Source organism: Lepidochelys olivacea (assembly GCF_965140295.1).
Source record: "Lepidochelys olivacea isolate rLepOli2 genome assembly, chromosome: 15".
NCBI classification, from domain to species: domain Eukaryota; kingdom Metazoa; phylum Chordata; order Testudines; family Cheloniidae; genus Lepidochelys; species Lepidochelys olivacea.
This window is the reverse complement of record NC_140425.1, coordinates 31,138,291-31,156,084: the sequence shown is the minus strand read 5'-3', so window position 1 is coordinate 31,156,084 and position 17,794 is coordinate 31,138,291. Positions and strand designations below refer to the sequence as shown.

Sequence of the window (17,794 nt, the reverse complement as noted above, 5' to 3'; positions counted from 1 at the left end):
GTGTGACTCTGTCATGCATAGGCCTTTAAAAGAGGCAGAGAAAGAGAAAGGAGGCAGAGCTGTAGACACATGCCTTTCAAACGTTCTGGTGCCTCTGCCTTAAAGCAACCAGCCCTGCATTTGTCAAGTGGCACAAGCCTAACCGGCATCCTGAACAAGCTGTGTTGCGTGGGATGGGAGCTGGTGGCTCTCAGATTTTTTACTGTTAAGTTAAAGGAGGTAAACGGTGACCCACGAGACCCTGGTCCACACTGTGAAGATGTACATGAAAAATGAAACCCAATGGGCTAGGCTTGGCAGTATGCAGCCTGACAGCATTACAGTGAGAAGAGCCCCACACCCCTAATGGGGTTACCCATTACCATGGCAACCACTGGGAATAGTCTTGAAGATGGGAAGGGCCCCATATTTGTAGACAAGGCAGCAGACCTGGGTTCTGAGGGGACTTCGTGCTGTGATTCTGAATGCTGGACACAGCCTTCTTGGGGAGTGCTCTCCTTTGAGCACTCTCTGGTCTTTTGAGTTGGGGGCATGTTCTCTTGACCACTAAGAGACCAAAAGGTACCTTTCCTGCTTCTTATGCTTCCTGATCTGGACCCTGACCAGACCAAACTGAGGGAGGAGAGACCAGGCCAGAGCAAGCCAACTCATTGCACAACACCTTGCTGATGACAGCCCTAGTTCCTGCACAGGATATACCCCACCCCAAGGCCTTGTAACTTCCTGGCAGCCCATATGCAATTTGTACAGCAGGTGCAAGCTAACAAGAGTCAGACCTTTTCACAAGCTAATGTTTCCAGCGATGTACCAAGGTGAAAGGAAATGAGAGACTGAAGTGCCAACGTCTATTTTAGATGCAGGTGCAGCTATTCTGCCTATCGTCTCTGCTATATGTAGAATTTGGCAAACACAGCCTGAGTTCCCTTAGGATGTTCCCTTTGGTGCTGTATAAATTATGTGAAAACCCCGTCTTTGGGAACATGTCTAGCAGTAGAATGTGTACAATAGCCAAACGCTTTAGCCCCAACTTCAATGTAAGAAAAACTTCTCTGCCTTCAGCTTGTATCTTAGACCCGCTGCTACTTTCGCAGGAGTTCAAGAGCCTCTTTCTATTAAGGAGCTTTTATCCCTTGGGCAAGGCTTACAAATCTAACTGTGTGCTGGCTGGCTGAACAGCAAGCTAAGACCTCAACTGACATTGGATCAGCTTCCGGTCCTGTCCAGCAATGCTACACATCTCAGAGATGAACTGCAGGCCAGCGAAGAGTTAACCGAACTCCGTCTGCCCTTTGGAGACCGACCTAGCAGCGTCTGGGTGCTTCACTAGAGACCATTTACAATAACACAGGATTTATGTGTATTTCCATGATGTAGTTATATGAGAACAGAGCAAGGATGAGCCAGCCACCTGGCAAACAATAGCAACAGGGAGTTAATTGGTAACAATCCGAAACCTGTACCCTAGAGACCCGTCTTGGAGCTGCTGAGGGCATCAAACAGCAAACATGCATCACTGAGTTATTTCTTTTTGCCTTTGTCCGTGACGTCTGAGCTACTGGTGCTATTGTAGGACGGGTGATTCCTGCGCACAACCCAGTTTCTCCCCATCCACCCTCCAGTATTGCTGTGGGCTATCACAGATTTGCCATGGAAGAAATGTGGCTGATCATTAGAGTATTTCTGTTAAATCAAAGGTGGGACTGTGGTGGTCGGGCCAGCTTCTTTTCTTCTAGAATCCTTCCGAAGATCCTGGCAGCTTCCATGGCACATCCCCAGTGGATGGTGAGTCCGAAACCACCATGGCCATAGTTGTGTATCACCTAAAAGAGACGGAAATGTGGATGTGGAAAAGCCCTGGCAACTAAACACTTGGGTTCAGATGCCACAGTGTAACCCTGCAAAACAGTGACCTGTCCAAGAGGAGTCAAATCAGCAGTTATAGTTTTGAGGCCAAGAGAGCTTCACAGCAGGAGGACGACAGCACATGACAGGGTCTGGACTGCATCAGTATGCACCAGAATTGGATACTAGGTAAAAGCACATCTCGGTTAGTTGTTTTTCTCTTTCTCCTGTCATCACCTGAAAGTGATTAAGCCTCCAAGTGCTGCAAGCTGGCCCTATGGCCTAGCGCAGGGATGCCTTTGTGTAGCTGAGAGCTACTGTGGCAGCTTGCCAGGAGCCTGGGGGCTGTACCCAATTTACATAAAATGGAGCAGCTTGCAGCTGCCCTTGTTTTTACTCTGGAGAGATGTCCCGCATAGGTGAGAGCCCAGCCTCACCCCAGGGCCTGCATCTACCATAGAGCCCTCATGTCAGAATCACCTTCCTGACTACAACCGCTCTTTAAATCTGGAAGCCTTGGGATGCATAGTGAATTCACTCATTGCAAGTTCCCTCCCTCCCCATGTATTGGGCCAGCATCTGGTTTTGGGCAGGGGAACAACTGATCTTTGAGTGGTTCACAACATGTAGCTCTGGTTTCAGTTTTATTCAGCAATCTCCTGGTTGAAGTCACAATAGCCTTGGCCACAGACAACTGGAGCCTGATCCAAAGCCTACTGAAGACGAGAGAGTCCTGTTGAGGGCTCTGGATCAGGTCCTTACCAGCTACCTTCAGTGCAGCTCTTCACCAGTTAGAATCACAACAGCAGCCACGGCACTTACAGTCATGTTCCTGCAAGTACAAACTGTGATACCCAACTTCTTATTTGTGCCTGCCAAGGTAAATTACTTTGTTTCAGCAGGAGAATGACTCAGGGTCAGGATCGATAGCCAAACGTCTGTCTTCTATCAAGATGATGTAGAGAGGATGTGATGATAAAAGAACAGAGAGATCTATAAATTAATTTTAATACTGCACTGCTTTGCGCCATGCTAAGGGTCTCAATTAATATGCTGGTTTCTTTCCAAGAATCCTAACTTGGAATAATCTCCAGCTAAATTGAATATATTTTAATCAAATTTAATTACATTTCACAGTTGCCGTCTCTATTAGAACTTTAATCTCTTCTGCAGAGCTTTACACACATACACACCCAATCAAATCACAGAGTCCTAATACAGACCTACCAACGAAAATTAAAATGAAATCACTGAGGAGTGATTGGGGCATAAACAAAATGGGGCTGCACAGAGGGCCCTAAGAACAGATGGCACATATAAACTTGGATTCCTAGAGCTCCTTTATCACGAGATGCAGATAAGCAGGTACATTTCAAGGGATGTTATCCTGGTGAACTTTTAACACACAGGCCAAATTTTAGAAACTAGAGTGCCCAAAATTAGACACCTAACTCCACATTTAGGCACTTAAAGTGGTATGATTTCAGAGGTGCTAAGTAACTACAACTCTCATTCATTTATTTTTACAATTCTGTGCCACATTTCGAGTAAACTGGGTCCCTGTCCACTCAGCCACTAGATGTGTTTTAAACTGGGAATCACTGGAAGAAATCTGAAGGTGGCCGATAATTCTTACAACAGACGTTTCATGGCATTTAAGTTGGTAATATGGATAATGATCCTTGAGACCCTGAGCAGCTGGGTTAGGGTCAGATTTTTATGACGGGAGACATAAGGTCCACATGCAAAAATGCCACAGGCTTTGAGCTCCAATTTTGTAAAATCAGCCCCTGAGTATACACACCCACTTTCAGCATTAAGGGACTAGATTCAACACAAAAATATAAACAACCCTGCATGTTTTAAAGCGGAGCTGACCTCTGTAGTCTGCATGAAAACAAAGCAATGTGAGTGGAATGTTGATGCTTCATTACCATCATCAGAATGAAAGCTGCTAAATTAGTTTTGCACTAACTGGTTATTCTGTAGAGGAGCTGCATGATTGATCTGACAAAAGATATTGCTTCAAGTGCCATTACTCAGGACTCCAGCGGATTTCTATGTACAGAATACTGTGTACCTCTGATTTTAAAGGTCCATGACGAACTGCCTCCCTCTCCAACCGAACTGTGTCACGCACAGGGCGGAAGCCACTCCATTCATCCACAATCTTTGCCTTCTGGAGATGATAACATGTCACTGGTTTTAGCAGTTAAATGTCAGTAACACAACTGCATTAAACAACCAATTGGAGTGAGGAATTTTGTGGACTCTTGTCCACTGGGAACAGAACTGAATCTTACCTGCTAACTCAGTGCACGTAGTCCAGCCAAGGGCCATCAGACAGGAATAACTTTTGATCAGGACCAGTCTTGGCTACCTGAGAGCCAGTTTCACAGACGCAAAAGGCTCTTGGTCCTGTTACCAATTGTGTGAGCCAGCCAGTGCCCTGAGCTGTTTTTCATGCTGTCCCAAGGTAATTTGGCAGCATTACTGTGAGTCGATGCAAACTGCCACATCTAAACTTCAGACTTTCCTTAACACAGCACCGCAAAGGGGCATGGGGGATTGAAACACAGCCATCATCGTGTAATATCAGAGATGGGCCTTGCATATCAGTTTAAGTCTGTGAAGTGCTTCAGAGCTCTGTGATGAAAGGGGCCTGTAGCAGGGCATATTACCCCTTTAAGGGCCAGACAGGAGCCGATAGCCAAGACAGCCTGGGTCCAATCAAGGAGCAACCTGTCCTGCCTCTGGGGCTGGGCTATATAAACAGGAAAAGGAAGCTGAGCAATTAGAGAGCAGAAGCCATGCAGGCTGCTATGGGTAGCATGTCCCAGATCACTGGGCTGACCAGAGCCTTAAAGTCTTTGGGTTTTGACCATATGTTTGGTTGCTCTGACTCAAGGCTCTGCAGAAAGGGCCTTATGAACAGGGTTAAGCTACTCCCCAGAGCTGATGCTTAAGGGAAAGGAAGAAAGCCTGCATGCCTCCTAGAGCACTAAGAGAACCAAGATCTCCACCTACTAGAGTTGATTTGGAAGCCTTCTTAAAGGGGACATATTTTTTTGTTAGCTTGGTTTTGGCCTCCTGCTTCTCAGATCCTGTACAATCCCATATACGTGTATAATATTATGATATGCCCTCATGCAATATCAGACACTGACCCAGGGTCTCCACAGTATTATGACACTGTACTGATGAGTTTGAAAGTAAGATGGCCATTACTTTATAAGGGGAGATCACCTGAACAAATCCATTCAGTCCATCCAGTTTGCTGAAGCTGGATCTCTGATAATTTGCATTACTGAGATAACAATTATACTGAGAGGTTCATCTTCAAAACACTTTCCCAGGGGATTCAGCTTAGCCATGGGGGGAAGTTCTCCTTGGCCCATTGTCTAATACTTACATTATCCCCATATGCCACAACACACAAATCAGCTTTCTAAGGCAACAGCTGTTCTATCAGCATTGGACGATATAACGTACCTGGAGACTCGGGAGCAACCTACAGCAATTTTCCCAAATTGTTTTGTGATCCTGGGGGCTGTTCTCTTTGTTCCAGTTTCCCAGCTGAAATGTCCCTCCCAGGGTCACAAGCTTGCTCCTGGAACAAGGGCAGAGGGAAAGGGTTTACAGTGAGGGCTCAGCAGTGGCCTGGTACCACAGACAAGGATGCCATCCATATTACTAGCAACTGCCCTGCTCAGCTTCTACAGCTGGTGCAAGGGAAACCAGACTGTCCACACTAGGACCAGATACTGAGGACGGTTTAACACAAATGGTTAGTCAGACCTAGTTCTCCTCCAGAATCCCTTCGTCAGTATGATAGCACTTAGTCCCAGGTACTCTCAGAAACAGAGGCACTGTTCTTTCGCGACTGTGTAAACTGTGTCCCCTCCCTGGAACCTGCACCTGCCGTTCAGAGCTCCACAGTTTGCAGTTACTCTTAGTTTTTAAACCTTTGCTGTTTCCCTTGGAACCCTGCCTTGTCCCCCAGCTATCATGGCTGAGAGCTGAAATAAACCCACTAGAAGGAATTACATCTGCAGCTGGTGATAAGACACCCCTTGGAACACTTTACTTGGGAGCCACAATTGTTCAAAGTTCATATTTACACAGAGGTTTTATGGCTAATCTTGAAATATTAGAGCAAAAGAAAGTGCCCAGAAATGTAACATTCAGATTACAGCTAAGAAAGCTCTCCTCTCCCAGAGTGGAGCCAGGTCTCTGTTTTCCAGCAGAAGTGGAGACCATGCAACAAGCATGTGTTTGTTTATCCTGAGGCTTAGTTCTCTCCGTGTGTGCAGCTTCCAGACTCATGAAATTAGATTCCAAATCCACATGAACACTCCGCTTCCGGAGCCACTTAGGAAGTGCAAGTTACATGCACAAAACTAAGATTTTAGATGTATAATGAGGCCAAGGCCTGCCAATCACTGAATTCAGCACCTTGGCTGAGTGGCGACTGCAGGATCAGGCGAAGATTTCAGAACTTCACACTGATGTGGAGACGATGACACAAGCGGGGTTTGTCCCAAGGGCTCATTTCTGCTCCTGCTGGTAGTGAACAGGGAAGCCAGTTACGTAAGCTAAGCAAATCTCTGCCAGTGGTGGAGACCCTTAATCATAGAACAAATGGCCAAAGCTGCAATTTAAATGTTGCGAAGTAGACTGGTGTGGAATGGACGACATTTCTCTCATTGTAGTTGGAATGCAAAATTCTAGGGAAGTCAATTTATTAACCAGTTAAAGGCCCAAACCTGCTCCCACTGAAGTCAGTGGGAATGCTGCCAATCCTGCCCTTGATGTTAATGGGTATGTGACTGCTCGAAGCGCTGTACAGAAAATGAGGACCCAGAGCACAAGTGTTGAATGGAGTGTGGAAAAAGAACAGGCTCCACACAAAAGTGCCTGGGCTTCAATGGAAGGTGGGCGTGCTCAGCACCTCTCAGGATCTGGCAGAATTCTGCTGAAGTAAGGACTATGGATGGCAGGGTTTGCCTATTGGCAAAGAGCTGTGCAGGTGCAATGAATGCTTCTTGGTGTCCCCAGCTCCTACCAGCCCAGGAAGCTCCAGGGCCAAACCTGAACCTTGCTAGACCGAGGGGAGTTTAACTGTGAACTTGTGCAAGCAGCCCTCTAAGTCAGTGCAGACACTGGGAATTGCCTTGCTTTTTCCATGCATGCCCACTGCTCTCCTCCCACACACCTAATAAAAGGAACATCAGGCAGGGTACAAATCTAAGCCCTGGTTTAATATTTAAAGTGTTCTTCTCAGAGGCTTGCTCTTGCAGGATTTCTGCATTATAGATGTCAGTGGGGAGCCATTTTAGAGTCTTTGTTCTATAAGCAACGTTGGTAGAAACATTACTGATACCTGATGGATCCCAGGACAGTCTGTTAACTGTTACTTACCCAGGTATAATGTATGGTGAGTTATAGATTCCAGATTCATGATCATGAGTCAGGACAAAATGCTTCACCCAAGGGGCCAGGACCTAAGAGATGAAGAAAACAGAGAAATATAGATCCACAGATATTGGAATTGAACATCTAGGGATTTCTTTGCCCAGGTGGATGGAAAATTGAACAGGCCAAAGAAAGTCAACCCCTGGCCCAGACACACAAAAGGAAGACATGTTCACTCATCAGTAAACACCAGGAGCAGGGGTCCTGCCACGCAATTTCTTTTGTTACATTTATATTATATTTACGCCACATCATCAGCATTTCTTATAATGCAGCGTTAAGACAGAGGGGCAGATGGATGGTAGGTAGGTGGGAAGATGAGTACAAGTGCTTCCCACCTCATATTACTGTGTTTTTTCAGAATAATAATAATAACAACTCTTCAAGACTTTGGCCAAGGATTTCACAGCATGTTACATATATGAACAACTGAGCCTTAAATCCACCACCCACACATTACAGTTGGGGAAAGAGGTTTAGGGACCAGTCCATGGTGGCATTTGAGTCCACAGCAGAACCAGGACTCTTAGTCCTGTGCTTTGGCCACCAGACCACACACATTCATACATCCCATGAGCTGGGCCTCGTGAGTCCAATCATCCAGCAAAAGAAACAAAATCTGGCACCCGCCCCCCCAGTACCATCCTCACCTTTATGATTTGTCCTCGGCCTGGCATTAACCCTGGGTCTGGTTGCAGTTCCCCTGCATGGACCCCGGTACAGTTTATTATAACATCCACGCCCTTGGCAACCATCTAACAAGGGAGAGATGCACAGCCATGAGCAGGACACGCAATCTGGGGAGGCAGAGGAACTCATAGACCCACTTGGGGAGCACCTACCATTGGTTCTGCAGTTCTCTTCCAGGTGGCAAAGCCAAGCCAAGCACCTGAACTGCTACCCTCAGCTAGTAATGAATGCGCTAGTCCATAAAGCAGAGAGGACAAATCCGGCACTCAGATCCTCAGGCACAGCTCTCACTGAAATCCCATGTGTGCACATGAGGTCGGGATCTGTCACAGCCTCCCATGAAGGGGAGACCGGGATGGCTATGGTAACTGAATTCCTATCCACAGGTAAAGGGATAAGGAGATTCCAGCACAGCCAGAGCACTCGGCTCATTTGATATTCTCCTGCGTGCTGTGCCAGCCCCTCCTTGCAATGCACATAGCACAGCCCAATGATCGAAGGGAGTAGGGTCTGCCTGAAAGAGGCTCCCGCTCAGGGATAGTTAAGACTGCTTCTCTACCCTGACTGCTGCATTCTAGTGAAGGCAAGTACTTCCCCACAGCATCTTGGAGCGCCTGGCAGATTACACGCCAGATAGAACTGTTGCCTCCCCAACAGCTGTGGGAACCATGGTTGCTGTTAATAAGGCATTCATGCAGTGTGGTGTCTCCCCTGCCCTGCCCCTGCACAAGGCAAATGCTCTTCCTCTCCTCCCGCCACAACTCAGGAGTCTCGGACTTGTCTTTCTAAATGTCCAGCCAGCCCTTCCCCGGCAGATTGTCTCCAATTAAATTCCAGGCCAACCTCCTGGAAGGATTCAATCTTCTTATGAAAAAACTTGACTCCTCTCTGCTGTAACCTGTAAGAACAAAGTTCATTTGTTAATGACAACTAACAGCAACAGAACAATTCAAACCAGCCACCAGGGAAGGGTTATTACTCTTCACGTACTACCATATACCCCAGTCTTTCTCAATGGCTCTTAAATGGTCTCCAGTCATTACCTCATTTCTTTAATGCACTGGGATACCACTAATTGACAATCATACTAATCATGCTAAACCATACAGCATATTCCAGACTTTCACATGTATTGTAAATGGCTCATTCATTACACATTTTAAAACAAACAAAACCCTTTTCTGCAACGATGCACCATTTGCAATCTTGCATTGTTAACTTACTCCATTTTATTTCTTTTCATATACAAAATACAAAGTTAAATCCTAGTAAGGAAAATAGAAAGGAGCATAAACTCTGGCAAATGAAATGTAAAAATATAATTAGGAAGGCCAAAAAAGAATTTGAAGAACAGCTAGCCAAAGACTCAAAAAGTAATAGCAAAAAAATATTTAAGTACATCAGCAGCAGGAAGCCTACTAAACAACTGCACAATCGAGGTGCTAAAGGAGCACTCAAGGATGATAAGGCCATTGCAGGGAAACTAAATGAATTCTTTGCATCCGTCTTCACGGTTGAGGATATGAGGGAGATTCCCAAACCTGAGCCATTCTTTTTAGGTGACGAATCCGAGGAACTGTCCCAGATTGAGGTGTCATTAGAGGAGGTTTTGGAACAAATTGATAAACTAAACAGCAATAAGTATTCACCCAAGAGTTCTGAAGGAACTCAAATGTGAAATTGCAGGACTACTAACTGTCATCTGTAACCTATCATTTAAAGCAGCTTCTGTACCAAATGCCTGGAGGATAGCTAATGTGATGCCAATTTTTAAAAAGGGCTCCAGAGGTGACCCCAGCAATTACAGGCTGGCAAGCCTAACTTCAATACTGGGCAAACTGGTTGAAATGATAGTAAAGAACAAAATTGTCAGACACATAGATGAACATAATTTGTTAGGGAATAGTCAACATGGTTTTTGTAAAGGGAAGTCATGCTTCACCAATCTACTAGACTTCTTTGAGGGGGTCAACAAGCATGTGGACAAGGTGGATCCAGTGGATGTAGTGTATTTAGATTTTCAGAAAGTCTTTGACAAGGACCCTCACCAAAGGCTCTTAAGCAAAGTAAGCTGTCATGGGATAAGAGGGAAGGTTCTCTCATGGATTGGTAACCAGTTAAAAGATAGGAAACAAAAGGTAGGAATAAATGGTCAGTTTTCAGAATGGAGAGAGGTAAATAGTGGTGTCCCTGAGGGGTCTGTACTGAGTCCAGTCCTATTTAACATATTCATAAATGGTCTGGAAAAAGGGGTAAACAGTGAGGTGGCAAAATCTGAAGATGATACAAAAAAGTACTCAAGATAGTTAAGTCCCAGGCAGACTGGGAAGAGCTACAAATGGAGCTCTCAAAATTGGGTGACTGGGCAACAAAACGGCAGATGAAATTCAATATTGATAAAAGAAAAATAATGCACATTGGGGAAAAATAATCCCAACTATACATATAAAATGATGGGGTCTAAATTAGCTGTTACCACTCAAGAAAGTTCTTGGAGTCACTGTGGATCGTTCTCTGAAAACATCCAATCAATGTGCAGTGGCAGTCAAAAAAGCGAACAAGATGTTGGGAATGATTAGAAAAGGGCTAGTTAAAAAGACAGAAAATATCAGATTGCCTCTATATAAATCCATGGCACGCCCACATCTTGAATACTGCGTATAGATCATAGAATCATAGAATAACAGGGTTGGAAGGGACCTCAGGAGGTCATCTAGTCCAACCCCCTGCTCAAAGCAGGACCAATCCCCAATTAAATCATCCCAGCCAGGGCTTTGTCAAGCCTGACCTTAAAAACTTCTAAGGAAGGAGATTCTACCACCTCCCTAGGTAACGCATTCCAGTGTTTCACCACTCTCCTAGTGAAAAAATTTTTCCTAATATCCAACCTAAACCTCCCCCACTGCAACTTGAGACCATTACTCCTTGTCCTGTCCTCTTCTACCACTGAGAATAGTCTAGAACCATCCTCTCTGGAACCACTTCTCAGGCAGTTGAAAGCAGCTATCAAATCCCCCCTCATTCTTCTCTTCTGCAGACTAAACAATCCCAGTTCCCTCAGCCTCTCCTCATAAGTCATGTGTTCCAGACCCCTAATCATTTTTGTTGCCCTTCGCTGGACTCTCTCCAATTTATCCACATCCTTCTTGTAGTGTGGGGCCCAAAACTGGACACAGTACTCCAGATGAGGCCTCACCAATGTCGAATAGAGGGGGATGATCACATCTCTCGATCTGCTCGCTATGCCCCTACTTATACATCCCAAAATACCATTGGCCTTCTTGGCAACAAGGGCACACTGCTGACTCATATCCAGCTTCTCGTTCACTGTCACCCCTAGGTCCTTTTCCGCAGAACTGCTGCCTAGCCATTCGGTCCCTAGTCTGTAGCGGTGCATTGGGTTCTTCTGTCCTAAGTGCAGGACCCTGCACTTATCCTTGTTGAACCTCATCAGATTTCTTTTGGCCCAATCCTCCAATTTGTCTAGGTCCCTCTGTATCCTATCCCTGCCCTCCAGCGTATCTACCACTCCTCCTAGTTTAGTATCATCTGCAAATTTGCAGAGGGTGCAATCCACACCATCCTCCAGATCATTTATGAAAATATTGAACAAAACCGGCCCCAGGACTGACCCCTGGGGCACTCCACTTGACACCGGCTGCCAAGTAGACATGGAGCCATTGATCACTACCCGTTGAGCCCGACAATCTAGCCAACTTTCTACCCACCTTATAGTGCATTCATCCAGCCCATACTTCTTTAACTTGCTGACAAGAATACTGTGGGAGACCGTGTCAAAAGCTTTGCTAAAGTCAAGAAACAACACATCCACTGCTTTCCCTTCATCCACAGAACCAGTAATCTCATCATAGATTATATCTCATCATAGCTCACTTCATCGGATGCACTCAAATAAATTGGTTAGTCTCTAAGGTGCCACAAGTACTCCTTTTCTTTTTGCGAATACAGACTAACACGGCTGCTACTCTGAAACCTTCCCTTTATATTTATGACACCGCTCTTATGTTCTTATGACCTTTAAGAAAGCTCCATTAAAAGAACATTGTGAAAGCTGCAAAGTTAAGCACTTCAAAGTTAAGAAATGCCAGAATTAAGGTTCCCGATGCAACCTTAATTCAGCCCCCCCAGAAGCTGCATTATGATATAGTCTTTAATTTCATGATCACATACTATTTTCTTAATTTTTTTAAGGAACAAACTGGAAAAAAGAAAAGAAAAAGAAGTTGATCATTTGGACCCTAATATGTATGCATTTTTTAAACATAGGCAAAGCAACATGTTTTTCCCTAATTTCATCCTTAGAAATGGCTGAACTGTTTTTGCTAAAATGTTCCCAAAATATTCAGCCTGAGGCAGACACCCCAGCATGGAAAATTTCATCCCAAACAATTAAAGTCGGGCAAAGTTACAAGCAACTGTAACAAGGTCTTATAATGAACAGTGTCAGCCAACATTAACCATTGGCAGTACTACCATCTAAAATACATCCAGCAACTTCGGGTTAAAGGAGAATCTTGAATAATATTTGGTGTTTTTCCCCCTTTTGTCTGAATGAAAATGGAATTTTCAAAATTATTTATAAGTAGGCTGATGGGTGAACTGAGTAAAGAAAGCTGTTTTTTATTCACCCTTAAATCTACAGATTACTGCACACGTCTGAAAATGGGGGCATAATCCACTCATAGCAGAACAGAAGAAAGATAATAGGCTGGCACTCACCTCTTGGTCAGCCAAGGCAAATAGCTCTTGCCCTCTAAGATTAGTGCTGTGTTAAACCAACCATAGCTGAAACCAGAGGAAGAGAAAAATGGACGTGCAACGTCACGTGATCTCGTCTTATTGGCACAGAATTTGCTTTCACGTCTACTCTTTTTAGGGCATCTCCTGAAATATTTTTAGCAGAGGAAGGAGCTGAAAAACTCCACATGTCCCTCTCTTCTGTCTTATCTGAGTTGATTCCACCTTCTTATTTATGGAAAAGAGCTACAGCTCCATAATAACTCAATAATGCTTCGCACTTACCTATTAACATCCACTTGAACCCGTTCACAGAATCATAGAATATCAGGGGTGGAAGGGACCTCAGGAGGTATCTAGTGCAACCCTCTGCTCAAAGCAGGACCAACCCCAACTAAATCATGCCAGCCACGGCTCTGTCACTTTAATCCTCATGAAATCCCTGGGAGATAGGTAATATGACTATCCTCGGGGCGGGAAGTGATGCATGGAAAAATTAAGTCACATAGTGGGACAGTAGTAAAGGCAGGAATGGAACCCAGGAGTCCTGGGTCTTGGTCACCTGTTTTTTGCTCTAGATCATGCTGCTTCTCACTGTCTTTATGTCTAGTACACTATACCTATTGTATGGTGCAGTGCATGGGATTCCTGGAGGTGTAGGTATATTTATGCATTGTATAATACCTGTAACCAGGGAAGAGTTCAAGCTCTTTTGGTGTCAGATTCCTAAATCCCAGGACAATGTCCTTCCAAGGTGGATTCTGCAGAGGGGAAAATGTTCCAGGCTCGTTAACGTTATTTAATCACTATAACACATTCCTAGAGTCCATGTAGCTGAACATGGGAAGGATGACATGGGACACCAGCGCATGGCTCAGTCCAGAGGAATGGAGGGCCAGACCCTCTGCTGGTGGAAACTGTCATTGCTCCATTGAAGTCAACAGAGCTACTTCGGTTTACACCAGATGATGGCTAGCCCGGCATTTACATTTACATATCACTGGAGAACCAGCAAGTGCACAGTCCAGACAAACTGGTGACAAGATGAACTGTCAGCTGATCTGGTAAAGCTGTATACACCAGTAAACAAAAACCACAGGTTTGCCCCGCAAGACTTGAGCCATTGACCCTTGGTCCCTTTCGTCTGTATCTGCTTACCGGAACTGGCTGTGTGAAGAGATTGTAGCCAGAAAGTAGGAAGAGTCCCATTTCCTCTGCTTCCAGTGAGTTCAGGTGTCCACACAGGTAATCAAATGTCTCTTTGTTCCAGAGCCTAAAATATAATATCACACAGATTTATCTTTCAGAAGGCATCCTAATAACATACCAGCTTCAGTGCGTGTACCGGCACTCCCTTCCTCCCAGGTCCCTTCGACTGATGGCAGTCTACTCACCTGAGTAGGGGTTGCAGGGCTAGACCATCACACCTTTAATATGGATTTACAGTTCCAGAGTCATCATTAAATCATAGCAGAGGGAGAGAGAAATGAAGAGGCCCAGCCAGGGGGATGGGAGGTGGGGAAGAGATGAACTCCTCTGCGATTGTAAATGAGCAAGGAGGCAGGTGGTGGGAGCTGCAGAGAGGCAAGCTCTCGCCTACGGCTGGTGAGGTTAGGTGAAGGGGCAGGGAAGAGGCTGGTGCTAGCCAAATGCAGGAAGAGAGGCAGGAGGCAGACAAGGTCCCTGAAGGTGGCAGAGGCAAGTCCACAAAAGGCTTTATTAAAACAACTGGCAAGCTGACCCCAGCTCCTGGTGGAGTTTAGGAGCCATTGAGTCAGACTGGAGGGCGGGGGAGATGCCTCCTGTATATGGAGCAGCAGCATCCTGCCTGGGCTGGAGTCTGGAGAGCTGGGGCTAGGGGAGGCTATTGGGACTCCAGACAAAGGAAGTTCTGCTCCATCGATGCCCTGACCTCAATTTGAGTAACTAACTGCTGTGGGATTGTCTGTCTGCAACGTGCCCCCTTTCAGAGCTCATGTCTGAGCTCTGGAGCACTTTTGTTCATGAGGCAGAGCGCTGGCGGAAGGTGGGATTTCTATTTTCAGCTCCTCCAGGCAAATTTCTTGCAGGGGACTGCCATCAGTGCAGTGGCAATGATGAGGCACGTGGCCTTGTTTACACTAGGGATCTGCACTGATGCAGCTAAGCTGCGGGCTGAAACCCCAGCGCAAGCAAGGCCTTAGAAACTTTCCGGAGACTGGTTTCACACTTAGTTTGCCAGCCCCTCCCAATCAGTGAAGAGCTGGCAGAATGTAGAGGAGCTAGGTTTCCTTCCAACCGTTGATCAGGTTTGTACCAAGCGTGTCCCACATTGTGTGGGGGCATATCAGATTCTCAACAGCACCGTGCCAGGAGAGAGCACCTGCAGAAGGCAGAGCTGATGATCTTGATTACACAGCAGTGCTTTCGTCAGGGCCACTCAATAGCCATCAAGCTGAATAGCAAGGAGATGAAATGAATGACCCTCCAGGCAGACTGGACCCAACTGATTACGAGATCTGGAAGCGACCCAGAACATATTTGCCTTTAAAAGCATTTCAGCCTGAGCGGACAGTGGTTTGCAAATGATGAGGGGAATTGATTTGGGATGTAATAATTATACAATTGCCATCACTAGGGCACCTGAACACACTGGTCAGTATCACCCACATCCTTGCTTGCCAGGCACTGACAGAACAACATTACAACCGTATGAGAGCCAAAGCCGCCTCTCTTACGTTTCTTGAGCGTTTCTCTTATCGTCCAGGTAGGGCTGCCAGAGCCCTGCTGCTCCATCGCTGGTGGTGAGCGGCGTATACTGGTCAGCGTAGACCTCAATTTCCAGGGGTTGGACAACCGAGTGATACTGATCGTAGATGCACAAGGCTGTGGATAGCCCGATCACCCCCGCCCCGATCACCACTACGTGCATGGCAGCCAGGTCCCTCCTGCAGGGGCAAGACAAATTAAACCAAACCCCTAAGACTGTGCCCAGGAAGGAAATAAAGTCAGAGTGCCGGGGAGCTGCTTGAATGGGCCTGGTGCATCCCCGAGAAGGCCTGCCCCTACAAGGCTGTCCTGAAAGTCCTCTGATGACAATGGGACAGAGCCAGTCTGCAAGGGCAACAGGCCCAGCAGCAAAGGGGCTAAGCCACATCTCAGTGTTTATATTTAACCCCATTTCTCCAACAGTAAAAGCAGCTGCTGACTCACCTCTCTGGCCCAAGGGAGGAGGAGAGCACCACAGACTTGGTAAGGGAGCGTCGTGGAAGCTTTTCCCACTCTTAGCCTTGCAGGACTTGTGTAGACTGGATCGCATCCTCAGCTATCCCCACCCCTAGCTAGGTTGCTACACCAGGCTGATGAGCCCGAGCACATTATTCCTGAGACACTGCCCGGAGTCAACACACTTTGCTTCTCTTTTAAAAGCTATTTGCGACCACCCTGGCCATTGCAATTCTGAAGCAGAATGGGCATTTGGCGAGCTCCTTTACATCTCAATACCCAGGATGCTCGCTCTTCCAGCTCCCATGGCATTGCTGGCTCGGACCTCTGGCAGTAGGCAGAGACTTGGGCACACAGGCATCTCTTTCCTCAGAGGGGAAGAACCGGGGGCTGGTGCTTTCTGGGCCAGCGTGTCGCACTCACCACGTCCCACTTGAAGGCTTCAGCCTGCTTTACAAACCCAGCAATTCCTCCAGCCACTCAAGCTAGCATCTAACAAGAGAACTCTCTGTGCTCTGGAATGGCTCAACCCACCTCCCGCGCCTGTGTTCTCTAAACTCTGCTCCCGCCTGCCAGCACTCTTGGCACCCCAACGGCTGGGCTCTGAATCCTTGTCCTAGCACAGCAGAGTCTTTTGTAGAAAGACACCCTGGAAACGGCCGACATTTACCCAGCAAAACCAACGCCAGAAACAACAAATGGAAGAAAGGTTTTATTGTACTGGCTTTGCAAACTTCCCCACTCAGCTCTGCAAATGTACCTGCAGCCTGATCTGCGTATCCCAACACTGGGGAAGCCCCCAGAGCTACACTGATACCCTGTAGCTCAGAACTACAGCCTCAGAAAGGCAGGATCAAACCAGTCATTCCTAAAATTTGTGCCTCTTCCCCTGTATAAGCCTTGAGCCTCACCCATCCCTTAAAATGCTGCATTGATGACAGCTCAGGGATCAAAGGGTTAAAGTGCATGGCTTTCAATTCACTGTTGACTGGCACAATGTTCCTCTGCTTCTCATGGCCAACATGCAGCTGCAGCTCTTCCCATGGGCTTACCAGAGCAGCTGTTGCTGCTAAATGCATCCTGGCCAACAAACCCCTCTCTGGGGTCCTGTCTGGCCAGCTCCCTTAGCAGCTGCTGCTCCCCAACCTGGTACTAGTGAGCATTCCAGCACAGGTGTGTGAGCAGGTAAGTGCTCAGGTGTGCTTGTGCGGATCTTTGCCTGCACACACACCTGAGAGCTCCGCTTCACCCTTTTGAAGATCGGCCTCATATTTTTAAAATAAATGTTAATTTACTCTGTTACCAACCCACATTCCTAGAACTCCCTTAGCACGCATGGAGAATTAAACTCTTGCATAGAGTCCTGCTCCTTCCATTACTGTGACTAATGATCTGATCAGATAACAGAAATTACAGTCAGAAAAGGCCTATGTGCCCCGCCCAGACCCGTCCCCAGAGCCAGGACAGACTGCCCCGACTGTGCAAATTGAACAGACGGCTTTCTCACCAGTTCTCCAGCTGGTCAATAAACCAAAGACAAACACATTCCCCAGACTAACCTGCAGAGTGACAAGTCCCCAAGAACGTTCCTAGACCCTCCGCACAGAGCCTTCTGCACACAAGCTGTTTATCGCTAAGCACGAACTGTACAGTCTGAAGGTCATTCACCAGCGGCAGAAAGAGCAGCATCAGCAACTCGCTCTTCCTAACAGCTGGGCAGTAGGTCAAAGTCTCCCAGACAAAGTGACACTGGGCAGGGAGATGGCGTTTCACAGTCCTGGTGGACTCACTCTGCCCAGAGAGCATGACTGGGATCTTCCCCAGC

The 17,794-nt window shown here is 46.5% G+C and overlaps 1 protein-coding gene across 2 annotated transcripts; it reads right to left on the bottom strand.

Moving 5' to 3' along the window:
* Window positions 1-1,333: 1,333 nt before the first annotated feature.
* Window positions 1,334-17,639, bottom strand: DAO (D-amino acid oxidase). Of its 2 annotated transcripts, none has more exons than XM_084648703.1 (11): window positions 17,529-17,639; window positions 15,483-15,692; window positions 13,924-14,038; window positions 13,450-13,526; window positions 12,748-12,813; window positions 8,851-8,905; window positions 7,968-8,072; window positions 7,264-7,346; window positions 5,335-5,452; window positions 3,923-4,021; window positions 1,334-1,820 (listed from the first exon to the last, which is right to left on the bottom strand). In XM_084648703.1, the coding sequence occupies exons 2-11, from the start codon at window positions 15,674-15,676 to the stop codon at window positions 1,689-1,691; spliced, it is 1,044 nt and encodes a 347-aa protein (XP_084504829.1). In that variant the 5' UTR covers window positions 15,677-15,692; window positions 17,529-17,639; the 3' UTR covers window positions 1,334-1,688. The 2 variants fall into 2 exon arrangements, with proteins under 2 accessions (XP_084504829.1, XP_084504830.1); XM_084648704.1 differs by lacking the exon at window positions 17,529-17,639 and adding an exon at window positions 17,477-17,500.
* Between the last annotated feature and the right edge of the window lie 155 nt (window positions 17,640-17,794).